Here is a 13,488-nt window from a genome sequence, read left to right as displayed (position 1 = left end):
TTCTGTTTTATCCGATTAATCATCAGAATATTGGTAGAATAATCGATTACTCAATAATCATTAGTTGCAGCTCCTGTTATGAGGTTTTCTGGCTCATAAATGTTTAAAACCTTTTTGGCTAAAATTCAACATTATTTCCACATTCTGATCCACAGACGCAGCAGGTTCTGGTTCTGGTGAAAATCTGTTAAACGTTTAAAAGAACTTAAGCCGAAGTGTTTTTCAGAGTGCAGTGTGTCTGGTTCTAAAGAGGAGCTGCTGCAGGCTGAACTGTGCGGTTCTGATTCAGGTGGAGGAGGAGATCAACACGCTGCGCCAGGTTCTGTCCGCCAAAGAGAGGCACGCCTCGGAGCTGAAGAGGAAGCTGGGCCTCAGTCCGCTCAACGAGCTCAAGCAGAACATCACCAAGAGCTGGCAGGACGTCCAGACCTCACAAGCGTACGTACCAGTAAACCGGCCACCTCTCTGGTTCTGGTCCACAGGGTTCGGCTCATAAACCCAGAAAGTATTTGTTGTTTGCAGATGGATCATTTTAATCTCTGCCTCTCCTTCAAACAGGATTTCCCTTCTAGAATAAAAGCGCCGAGGCTATCTCAGTCTGAGAATATTGCTTTCCGGCATTTTTTACTTTCCTGGAAATTTTTTTCTAAGTATTAAAGTTGAAACTTTTGACTTCCTGTGCAGCTGCTGGAGAATATTGCTGCATTGTTACGGTCTGGCTCCATGGTCTTATGCCAGTTTGGAGAACAAGAATTGGTGGCTAATTTATTTTACGAGTTCTGAAGTTATATTTTTCACTCATGACGTTGCTAAAAATACTAAAGGTCACACAGAGTAGGAAGAGATTAACGATGAAAACGGGTCTATATCGTAAATTATAGAGTCATTGCAATATTCCCCAATATTATTGTTGTTGCAGTACTTACCAATATTGTCAGCTCCATATTTGCCAGTATTTTTAAATTTGATTGCCATAGCAATATGTTTTCATATTATTTCGATTGCAATGTTTTTCAACATTATTGCCATCGCAGTATTTCCTAATGTACTGGGAAATCAGTTGGTTTCCCAGTATTGTCTTCATTTCAATATTTTCTCGTCTTCTAGATTTTCTTATCTCTTGTATGTTGGAGCAGGCATCTGGATGGACGATATTAATCTTCACTCTTCACTCAAAGATGTTTGTGGAAATATTGCAAACATCTTCCAGATGAGATCAAACTAAAGATTCGACGCCCCTACGCTTTAATTCCTTTGCAGCATTTCGGACCTGAACTGTTCGTAGTGACGCAGCTTTAGCTTAGCTCCGGCCCCCTGCTGGACGGCGGCGGCGTAACGTGCTCCTGTTTCTGTTTCTAGCTACGTGAGAACCACAGAGAAACTGGGCGAGTGGAACGAAAGGGTGACCGGTTCGGATCTGTGAGTTTTACCAACCGTTTGCTGGACGCCGCTGTTTGCTCTCTCACGCTCCGACTCGCCCCCAGTGCCTCACTCCTCTCACCTTCTAACCATGTTTGCAGTGGCTGCTGTTTAACACCGGGCGTTACAGAGATGGTGTGGATTTGTTTGTTAACCTGAAGCCTGCTCATAATAACTGCATTAATCTGCTGATTTTGTTTGTTAGAAAATGTAGCGTTAGGTGCAACAGTCTGACTCTGGATCTGCTCTTCTGATGATTCTCCTGGACATTTGCTTCGACTTGAAGTGACTCTTTCTTCTTACAGTTCTAATAATAACAGAACCGGGTCCATATCTGATTCGTTTTCCACTCACCCATTACTTCACCCATTAAGGCCTGATGTGGTTCCGGAGCATCTCTGGGTCCTTCAGAGTGAATCACTTGTTTGTCTTGTTGTATCAGCAGAGGACTTCCTCTATCTGGATCAGCTGTTCGTTCTTCCTCTTAGATTGATGACATGTTTCTCCTCTTCCCTGTCTGGACAAACTCTGGTGGATATTTCCAGCTTCTCTCTCTCAGTCCTGGTAGCAGACGCTGTTTTTCCAATATGGCTGTTGAGTCATCACTGCGAGCGTAAATTTATCTCCTGATTTTAAAACGTCCAACTGCAGTCAGTCTGACTGCTCACGGTTGCACCAATTACCTCCAATTTGTTTATTTGCAGACTTCTGTTCATAAAGGTTTTGGTTGAGGTGTTGCTTGTTTGGACAGTTATTCCCTTTGCTTTTTGATGTTTTCTTTTTACTTTTGGAAAGTTATGATAAGTAACTAAGGCAACCAGGAGCAGCTGATTAGCGTCTCAGTAGCTCAGAGCTACAAATAGGAGCTCAAATCTCAGGGGAGATGAAAAGGAGGTTTTGTGGATGCAAAGAGTAATGATGGGCAAAGATCAAATCCCCTACTCCAACATCTCTCAGATTTAAAGTGGAGCAGCAAAAGTGAAGGTGGTGGATCAGCAGAGCTTGCCAACAACTGATGTCATGATGTTTAGCATCATCTCTGCTGCCTGGAAATGGAGCTGTTAGCATATCATAGCAACACACTTCTGTCAGAGGCTTCTTCAGATGCGTTGCAAGATTGACTGCTACTGGAAATCCTCCCAGGCAACAGCATCACCATCCACAACGACTCTTCTGAGATACTTTGATGTTTTAAACTGAAGTATCCTTCATCTCTTACATTTTTTGTAAAAGTATGATGTTTATTGTAATGTTCTGTAGGGTTAAAGAGGATCCTTAAGTAAACAAACTGATGGTACCCAGTAGGAAAAAAATGCAGAAATGAGGTGAAAATGCTGGTTCTGTTGGCCGGACGAAGCTGAAGTCAAGATAAAATTTATTTATTTTTTTTCTGTTCAAACCTGAATAGAATACAATTTAAGATGCTAAACAACTTTTTCACTAGTTTTGTTTTTTAGTTGGGGGGAAAAAAAATTTCCCTGCAGCATTTACAACAAACGGTCAGAATCTGCAGAATTTGAGGTCGGTTCCGGTCGGAGCTGAGGCGCATTCTTCACGTCTCGGTGTGATTTATGGGAGCATAAAGGCGAGTTTGTCTTCAGGGAGTCACTGTGAGTGTTTGGACACCCTGTTTATCAGGACAGAGGAAAACCTTTGAGAGGCACGAAGGAGAACGGGGCTAGCTTAGCTTGATGCTAACGTCCAGCTGCTGCGTCGCGTCCCGACTGGAAAACGTTTTTAAAAACAAAGGGTTTCAAAGTGAGGCTTGGGGGCCATTTGCAGCCCCTGGACTGATTTTGTGCGACCAACAAACTTTATTTAAATTAAAATTTACTTATAAAAATGTTAGATGCATCAACATTTTCAAGCTTTCTGGTTTCCTTGTTATGGCAACTAGAACCACATCTACTCATTGACTTGTACTCTAAAACGCATGTTGGTGCACAAAAATCTGCTTTTAATTAATGTGTTCAAAGTCGGGTAAATACAGCAAGTGTTTTCAAATAAAGACTGACGCATCCTGTTTTTATTGCTGAGAATAGATGAAATGTTGTTTCAGTTTTTAATCATTTTAGCCCAGAATAATAAGCAAACTGGATGCTTTTCATTTACCAAGGAAAAAATGTGCAAACTTCATTTGCAATTCCTCTTCTACTAAAAATATCAGATTATTTTATTTGTTTGATTAAAATAATTCATGTTTATTTATGAGTAGGTAAAAAGCAACATTTTTTAGTGATTTTAGTTTTTAAAAAGTACTTCGCCAACCTGACAAAGTTTAACACCCCTAGTTTAAGCATCGAGTTTATCTGCCTGACTTGCTAATAAACTGGACGGACCAGCTTTACTCTGATGGATAATCTAACTCAACAAGATGTAGCTAACTGGTCTGGTCTCTGTTTTAACACGCAGCCACCAGCAGGTGATGGGGGGCTGCTCTGTGGTTGCACCCAGAAACCAAGATGGCCGATTTTCTTTTGTTTGCTGTTGAGATAATTGTGGATTGTGTCTATTTGGTGAAAAATGTAGGACAGGAGAAGCAGGCAGGCATGAAGCTCTTTATTTACCATAACACACACACACACACACACACACCCAGTGCAGGAAAATGTGTCTATCTCTGACACACATTGTTCCCAGCCCCCTCGCTCGCTGGTCCCAGTGACCAGACAGGACGCGCAGACTGGACTAACTAGGACGAGAGGAAAAGACTGAGATGCAGAATGACAGATGAGGAAGAGGAGGGAAATGTGACTGTGGACTGCCAAAAGAGCCAAATAAAAAGAGAAATTCACAGAGCATACGTCATAAAAACTCTGTGATTTAATAGTTATTATTTATAGGGTTGGACAGTAAAGACAAAATGTTACAAAATTTTTTTAATTTTCATGTTACAGCTTTTAAAAATAAATTTAGAGTGAAGAGATTAAAACAAGCAACTAATAAGCAGGAGTGCAAAAGTACACAAAAATCCTACTGACAGTTATTCTTTTACTTAAGAGAATAAAGTCGTAATATTGGTTGAAAAAATTCACTATTGCAGAAGAAAGTATATATATATTTTTTAAATGCTTTGATAGAGATATCAAGATCTGGTGTCACGTTGTTTGGTTCTGGTGTTGAAATACTCAGTGGTTTCCACAGTCGTTTCAAAGTCCTGCTACTAAAGATGACTTGATGCTGATGTGTTAAAATATGGAATATTTCCTTATTTTCAAAACTGATTCCAAACTTTAACATCAAGATGCTCAACATTCTTCAGTTTAACTGTATGGAGTACTACTTCATGCTCCTAACATTACGACTTTATTCCCGGATGAATTTTCCTGGCCTTATCCTGACGTCATCCTAACGTTATTCGGACGTTAACCTAACATTATTTCAACATTATCCGAGTGTTATTCTGACTTTATTCTCGTATTACTCCAACTTTATTTCTGTTGTGACTTTATTCTCGCTTTATAACTCGTGTCATGCTGCTACAACTTTAGTCTTGTATTATTATGACTTTTATCGTACGACATTTCGTAATGTTACGAATTAATTCTCACATTTTCACTATATTCTTGTAATTTCAAAAAAACCTTCTCTTGCTTTGGGCTTGAATAAGTTTTAATTTCTGGAATTAATTTGATATTTTGTCCAAAATCGTATCGAACTGTCTGGAGGCTTGGATTGGTTTTGCTGAATTGTTTTTAAAGGGCACATTTGTTTTAGTACAAGCATAAAATAATGAAAATCAAGTCTCCACTGCTGTTGGCAATCTCAGTCTTGGAGACATTGGTGGCCTTGATGAGATGTTTGTTGTATTGAAGTTCACATCTTCCCATCAGTTTGAAGTTAAAGTTGAGCAGGTTTTTGTGGTCTTCATGTTTTCTACCATGCGGTCCATCTCTAGTGGGTCGTGTTGGAGAGAACAGTGGAGTCCTCGTTCACCATGAAGGCCCCCTAATAAATCCAGCTCAGACGTTTATAAGCAACATGCTCCCTGCCTCTGTTCAGACTGTTTTCTCTGAAACAATTACAGCACAGATCTGCCCAGTGTGACGCTGCGCTGCTGTACTGTAAGCTGCATTGTGCTGATGGAGGTCAGAACATACAGACTCATCTTGTCCTTGCTTTACATCTGCATTTGGACCAGAACCAGAATCAAAACGATGGTTTTTATGCAGTAAAAACGAGGCAGTAAATGGTGTTTTTGTTCTATTTTATCACTTCTCACTAATGAGTGAGTTAGTAGGTGTTTTGATCTGCTAAAGCATGAATCATCGGAGTATAAATGTGGGAGGATTTCCCATCCTGCGCTTTCAGCCGTTCTGCTCCACGTTGTTATCTTTGCCCTCCCGGCTTCCTGAAGCGTGGAGCTGGTCAAACCGCCTGTTTATTCATCACACAAAGACCAGCAGCTGTCTGAAGACAGAACGCTGATAGCATTCAGGAAAGAAAAATAGAGAGGTTTTACATCAAAACTTTATTACTCAGCAGTTTTATTCAAAAGTCATGCACTTTCTAATCTTTTTTTTTGTTGTTAAATTTCAGCGTACTTGTGAGCAGTAACATGGAAAGATCATTAAGGCTGAAACGATTACTCATGATTAATCGTTTATTCAAATAGCTGTCAACTAATTATGAAAGGACATAACTTTAGTAGAGCTGAAACAATTAAGTGGATTAATAGTGATTAAGCGATTATTCAAATAATCGTCTATTCATTGTGTAACTAATTGTGAAAGATTGATTAATCCAATTGATCTAATTAATTGTGTTAATTGAATATTGAAATAATCATCAACTAATTGTGAAACGATATACTTCAGTTGGGCTGAAACGATTAATCAGAATTATCAGCATAATTGTGATTAATCGATTCTTCAACTGATTGTGTAGCTAATTATGAAGGGTCATAATTTTAGTTGGGCTGAAACGATTAATTGTGATGAATTGATTATTCAAAAAACTCAACTAATTTCATAATTACTTGTGAAAGATTATACCTTTGGAAGGGCTGAAACAATTAAATGAAATGAGGAATGTGCCAATTGTTTTCAAATTAATCATCAAAATAATCAATAAAATAATAGTTTATAATTTTTTTCATGTTAAAAGGGTGGTGAAGTCTGATATCAGTTGTGACGGCAGTATTAATTTTGGCCATTGGGACTGGCCCAAAGTTTCATATCGGTCCATCACATATTAAAATGTTACTTGCATTTTTTGATTTACAAGGCAGTGAGAAGAAATGTGAACATTTTGCTGTATCCTCAAATACTTTTTTGCTTTATTGTAGTTGGGAAAATTTGTCTTTTTTTTTTTAGATTACAACCGTTTTAAAACGAGGAGTAAAACAATGGTGCCTTCACATGCTTTGGTCTGCTAATGGAGTAAATAACTAAATGGTAGAAATGAATGAATGACTGTTTAAGTTCTTGCATATCTATATAAATATAGATCTATACTGAGAGTTTTTCAGGTTTTAGGATTATTGTTTATTATGACTGTGTCTTCCCTTGTGTCATTATCCCGCTGTTGTGTCTTCAGATATCTGTCTGCCTCAGCCACTTTGGATGACATTACCCACTCTGAAGCGTGAGTTAATCCTTTTTTTAGTTTTTGCTTGTCTTTGGCTTTTTAGATGAGCTAAGGTTTCATTTTGGGAGCTTTTTTCTCCATCATTTCTCTGCTGTTCACGCTCTGTTTTCTGTTTCTATTTGGTCCAGTAGTTAGCTTGGGTTCACTCAGGTTCTGGTGTTGGAGGCCATGTTATGCTTAGGGACTGGTGGACTCACAATAACTAACACATGACTTTAATTTAGGCTGTTTGTTCATTAAGCTGCAGTTTGACAGGATGCTGAAGGTAACTGAGGATGATGATGTTGCTCAGTTCTGGAGAATTAAGATTTCTGAATCCAAGAGGATACATCTTGGATTATATTCCAACTCTGGTTTCCTGTAACCCACCATAGTTTTGCGACATTTTCTCTCTAAAACTGCATTGAAGTTCAGGTGACTTATCCATATGAACCAATAAAACCTGAACTCTGTGCAGTTATTACACAAGTAAGTATTTTGACCCATCTTATTTTTCCTAACTCAAAGCTGGATAAACTTGAATGGTTAATGGATTTAAAGTGGAAAAATTCACATTTTACATGTCGTTGTTCTTCCATTTGCGTTTCTGCTGCTTCTAAATACAGTCCAAGTGCTTAAAAATCTTTAAAAACCCAACTGGTTTTTGGCAGCAAGTTCATGTTTTTTGGTGTCTGGAAAATAAGACATTTCAAAAACCTGTGGAATGTGATGTGACAAATCGGCAGGTACTGCCCGTTACCTAGCAACCCCAGCAGAACTCTGCCCATTACCCAGCAACCCCAGAGGAGTTCCAGCACTTTTGGTCAGTGGTTTTACCACTGTATGGCTGCAGGAAAAGACAAGTGTTTTATTGTTGACTTACCATCCAGAAACGACTTCCTGCATTCTTGTTTTTGCTTTGTTTGTTTTGCTTATTTTTTTGTTTGTTTTTCACGAGTTACATGATCAACAACTGGATGTTACTACTGCAGGAAACCACGAAGAAGAAGACAGGAAGTAGTATGAGGATGAATTGAATTTAATGAATTGTCGTGTGAACAAACTTATTCACTTGTTATTCTAATTACATGAAAACATTGCAATTGCTAAATTTTGTTTTTTCAACATCAGCAGAATATCAACATTTGTAATGGAAACGCAGCTAATATGAGCTACACTGCAGGCATAAAGGACTGCTGGCATGAAATGTTTAGGCTGTTCACGTGTCATTTATTTGTGTCAATAAACGGAAGGTTAATCACGATCAATATTGAGTAAAACTGATGTTTTTCATATTATGCAGATGTAGTTTCACTCTTTACTTTGTCCATTTTCATGAGTAACTGGGTTTATCATCCCATCAACCAATTTCTCTGTTTTTCTTTTAATCCCAGATTGGAAGGTCAAATGCTGCAACATTTTACTGAATTTTGTGTTTTGCTGCTCATTGAATTAATCAGAAATGAAACCTCCCTTTTTTTTTCTAAACATGTAGGGTAACGTCTTATTGTTTATGTTTTTGTCATCTAAGCTCTTTGAATTGCCTTGTTGCTGAAATGTTCTGTACAAATAAACCTGACTTTGCTTGACTGAGTTCAGTAAAAATCTGATAAATTTCAGTGCATGTCCACTGTGATGCATGAAGCAGGAAGATCTTGTGGGTTAAAAACTACCATTGCTGAACCCACAGCAGCTTTTTTCCTTTATTCGTGTTTTAGTTGTTGAATTAAAGCAAAGTTTGGTTTCATTTTGCTAATACTTGGTATTGTCATGCTTTGATGCTTTGCATGTTTATTCAGTCTGATGGACTCTTAACTTCCCCTAATAATCACTCCTGATTAATATTTGTAGGAGCTGAGAAACTAAAGCTCTGAGTAAATATTGAGCTAGAAATGTGAAAGTTGATCATAATTTTTCTGACATTGTGCAGCCATTTCCCCTTCTTCGATTACTGCTATCGTTTTGTCCAGTCTGCTTAAGCCAATGCTGCTTAGTTTATTTTCTCTTAAGAAAATAAATGTTCATGGATTATACAGGAAAAATTGTAATAAAATTGTCAAAATGGCACATGAAACTATTTTTTAATGTATGTTTGCTATTATGTGGAGTTGCCACATCATGTTCCTTATTTTGCTTCACTCTCCCATCAGCCATGTTGCTAACTTTCTGTGTCCGTTTGTCTTTCCTTTGTTTTCCACGCTCTGGCTCCATCTTGTTTGTTCATCCTCGCTGTTCTCTCTTTCTGCAGATACAAGAAGACCCAGGAGACTCTTTCTGAGGCGGGACAGAAGACGAGCGCCGCTCTCAACACGCTGGGCACGGCCATCAGCAGGAGGCTGGGCGACATGAGGTACAAACATGACCTGACCTGCTGCTGGAAAAGTTAAAACGATGTTCTGTAGCTGGTGAAGCCCAGTAGAAAACACAAACTTATACACATAAAACCAACTAAAAGTTGAGGGTGTTTGGCTTTTGGGTGAAATTTACGGAAAACGTAAGAAATTAAAGCTTCAATTATGGCTGATGAACGTATCAGGATATAAGCGTTTCTTATCAGTCTGTCGATAATTATTGATCATTTTTCTGTTATAAATATCTGAAACACAGCCAGCCTGAGGGAGTGACCTCTCCTGTTTTCACTCCAAGCTGCTGTTTTTTATTTTTAAGCAGTTAAGAGGCAAAACTTTAAACTGCTGCTGTGGCAGTTACCCAGCAGGTTGTTGCTAGGCAACTGAAGTTGGGGGCAGGGGGTTGAAACTGCTTCCTACCCAGCAGTTGTTGCTAGGCAACCACAGAGTGAGTGGTTTGGTTAATTCCGCTCACTTTGCTTTGCTAGCCTTTAGAGGTTGAACAGCTAAAGTTTTTCCTCTGCCTGCATCTGTGTATATTGTTGAATATTAAATATTTTATCAGTTGTCTTTTTGATACGGCAGCAAAAGGTGAAAGTTCCCGCAATCCAAGGTGAAACCCAACTGACACAAACACAATAGAGACAACAGCAACAAAAGTTGAATAATTTTCACTTTTCTTGGGTCGATTTTCCTTTGAATGGTCTGATATCAATTCATAAAACCATTAAGTGGATTCTTCTAATCATTGAAACCACCACCAACAAACCTGAAGGAAGATGTCTGGAAATATTTTGGATTTTAAAAATAGGAAGATGGTAATACATTTTTTTGGCCTGTTAATTGCCTCATTTAAGTAGATAATGGTCACATTTTTCTGAGCTTGTGTGAATGCACCTGTTCTGATGAGAACAGAAACTATATCAGCTGAGCGGTTGGGCAAAAGCTTCATTAAGGAAATTTCACCCTAAAACCGAATATTTCAAATTTTTTCCTGTTTGCCACCCGAGCGTCCAGCTGCCTCTTCATCTCTGTTTCTAACCGTCGTTGTTGTTGCTGCACGCCTGCATGTAGAATTCAGATAGTTGCAGTTCTGCATGAAACTCTAAAGTCTGGGGTGTCCAAAGTGTGGTTCGGGGGCCATTTGTGGCCCCATGACTGATTTTGTGTGGTCCTTGAATAACACAAATTTGTCCCACCAGCGCAAACTGATTTTTTATTTTATTTTATTTTTATTTATTATAAAACTATGAATCAGAAATTAAAATATTAGTTACAGCACAAACTGTTCATTTTTTAAAACCATCTCTTTAATTTCATGGTAATAGGATGATGTTTATCCAGTTAGTGCACTCAAATCTGGTTTTATTAAATATTTTTCAAATAAAGAGTGACTAAATAATGTTTTGATTTCTGAGAATACACTAAATCTTTTTCAGTTTTCCTCAGTAAAAATAAATAAATTAGAAAAATGTTTTTTTGTTTTTCTAATAAGGAAAACATGTGAAACCATTTTGAAGTTAAATTCCTATTTGACTATTTTCCTTGTTCAATTAAAATATGTTATGTTCAGTGTATTATTTGTGATTTGAGTTGATGATTTGACATTGTGATTAAAAGTTTGGACACCCCTGCTTTCTAAGTGTTGCTGTAGTGGAAATATTTAAATTACCAGAGCTTTTAACGTTTTTAAAAATGAGAAGTAGAAGTTGTTTGGTTTCTTCTCCCCTGTTGTGTCATGATCACTTCACTTCTGTCTTGTTTTTTATTTTATTTTTTTTATCTCACCAAACCGGTTCTGGTGTCAAACTGCTGCTGATGTTTACTTGGAACCAGCAGCGTCTTGCAGATCTGAACCGTTCTTATCTTGGCATCAGAAAACAGCAGCCAACATGTTTAAAGTACTAAAATATTTGCTGTGGTTTTACTTCATTTTAGACAGAAAAACGGTTAAATTCATGATTTTACTGATTCTGGTTCCGCTGCAAACAGCTTCTGCTCTCTTATCTGCATGCTGTTCCTTTTTCTGCTGTTTTTCCGTTTTTTGTCCCGATCCGGTTTCTGTTTGCTCCGTTGCCTCACGTTGTCGTCTTGTTTTTTTTTTTTTTATTGCTGCCCCGGTTTGATTGCAGAGCTCTTCCTTTCTCTAACTCCTTTAGGTAAGGCTAATGTTGGTCCAGATCAGGATATTCTTTAAACTTGGAGGTATTTTAATCTCTGTTGCTCTTTGCTTCGCTGTGTAACTCTTGGATTTTCTCCTTCCTTTAATGCTTTCAAAGTAGCAACTATTCCATTCGCCACTCCATAAGTATGCCGGCCATGAGGTAAAGTAACCGCTGAGCTCCTCCTGATGTTTGCAGCGAATTTTATTTTATCACCAAGCTTGTTTTTCTGTAATAGATTACACATAAATTAGATATTTGCATATATAGTTTTATTTTGTTTTCTCCATCTTTCTTACACATTTGGGATTTTAAGATAATTTTAATCAATTAATTTAGATCTATGTTTGATATTATCTTTTATAGTTTATTTTATAAAATATATTGCATTTATAATACTTTCAAAAATGTTTTTAATATGTATTTCCATTTAATGAACTATTTTTATATTTTTTCCTCAATCTTTCTTTCAGTATAATATTTTATTTATTTGGCATATATTGCTTTATTTAATTGGATATTATATCTTTTATACTTTTTAGGATATAAAAACGATAATATATGCTAATAAAATTGTGTAATTTAAAATATGATTTTTATTGTCATTGCTTAAATAGCATTTCATTTCTAATTTTATAGTATATATAATTTTATTTTATGTATGTTGTTGGAATAGATATATTCTATAATGAAATTGACATAAATTATATTATGTATCCAAGTAAAATTCTATAAAAGTATATTTTAATATATTATTCTGTTTTATTTACCATTTAATTTCAGATTATTTACAAACTCACAACTAATTTTGTCTTAAGACATAAAGTATATTTCCTATAAAAGCTTTAAATCTTGAAGACCATTTTATTTCTGCTTTTATTTATTTTGCATTTTCTTGATGTATATTTCAGCTTGATTGATTTTTATTTATGATATCAAACTTGATATTTCTAATTAATTTCATGTTTTTGCTCTTTAGAAACTCTCCAACCTTCAAGTCGTTTGAGGACAAAGTGGGAAACCTGAAGGCGAGTAAAACTGTTTAAATTCACAACAAACATTTAGAGCTTGAAATGTTTTTTTTATATATATATTTATATATTTTGCTTGTTTTTATGCTAAAAGTCAGTGAGAAACTGTTCATAAGCCAACTTCTCATGATAATATGACCAAAATGAAATTAAGTTAGCTGATCATTTCTTTAAAGAAATAAATGAACAGGTTTTGCCAGTGGTGGCTGGTTGACCTTTGATGACCTCTGGAAACTTTGATTAATATGTTTAAATTTATAGCAGCACAAATTAGATTTTTACAGCACAAACATTTGATCAGATTTTGTTGGATTTGAAACAGGTGGCAGAGTTGGTTGAGCTTGTGACCTCTAAACTTTTATTAATATCTTCAAAGCAATAGACAAACAAAATATCTTTGCAGCACAAATGCAGCGGATTTGATTGACACCAATTTTTAGATTTCAAGAAGAGTGGGCTGGTTGACCTTTCATGACCTTTGGCAACTTTTCACGTGTTTAAAATTATAGCGGCACAAATGAAAATTTTGCAGCACAAACATTTGATGCAGATTTAGTTAAATTTGAAGAAGATGGGGGGTCGGACTTCACTTGGGTCTGTCGTCTGCCGCTGTAAACAGGAAGCAGAAAGAGCTGAGTCAGCACCCGTCACAATCACTAAACACTCGTCCGTTTCCTGTTCTTGTCTTCCTCTTTCCTGTTGGTGCTGCGCAGCATAAGGTGGTGGGACCCAGAGGGAACGGAGACGCCGTCAGCTCCCCGACCGACACCACCCCGACTCATGAGAACCCGCCCTTCTGAAAGCACCGCCCCCTCCTCCTCGCTGCCATCTTCCTCACGACCTCAGACTGTACTGTTATGGAGCCCTGACCTCTGACCCCTTCAGCAACACTGCATTTTGTCCTACGATCTGTAAATCTTATCATCTCTGATTAAAATAATAATTTTGAGCCAGAAATCA

The 13,488-nt window shown here is 37.2% G+C and overlaps 1 protein-coding gene across 14 annotated transcripts in view; it reads left to right on the top strand.

The window, feature by feature from the left end:
- The window catches only part of tpd52l2b (tpd52 like 2b), an 18,971-nt gene extending 5,483 nt beyond the window's left edge, over positions 1–13,488 (top strand). Inside the window, exons 3-10 of one of the 14 annotated variants that reach the window (XM_015018856.1) lie at positions 290–438; positions 1,360–1,419; positions 6,958–7,005; positions 9,236–9,337; positions 11,468–11,494; positions 11,618–11,659; positions 12,477–12,525; positions 13,242–13,488. In XM_015018856.1, the coding sequence (XP_014874342.1) occupies positions 290–438; positions 1,360–1,419; positions 6,958–7,005; positions 9,236–9,337; positions 11,468–11,494; positions 11,618–11,659; positions 12,477–12,525; positions 13,242–13,328 (564 nt within the window). In that variant the 3' untranslated portion in view covers positions 13,329–13,488. Of the gene's footprint in view, positions 1–289; positions 439–1,359; positions 1,420–6,957; positions 7,006–9,235; positions 9,338–11,467; positions 11,495–11,614; positions 11,660–12,476; positions 12,526–13,241 lie in introns of all 14 variants that reach the window. The other 13 variants (XM_015018855.1, XM_015018859.1, XM_015018858.1 and 10 more) reach the window with 13 other exon arrangements.

Source organism: Poecilia latipinna, unplaced genomic scaffold (assembly GCF_001443285.1).
Source record: "Poecilia latipinna isolate Pla-1442-1.1 unplaced genomic scaffold, P_latipinna-1.0 Scaffold2334, whole genome shotgun sequence".
NCBI classification, from domain to species: Eukaryota; Metazoa; Chordata; class Actinopteri; order Cyprinodontiformes; family Poeciliidae; genus Poecilia; species Poecilia latipinna.
Note: the sequence above shows the minus strand (reverse complement) of the source record. Positions and strands in the feature narration are given on the sequence as shown.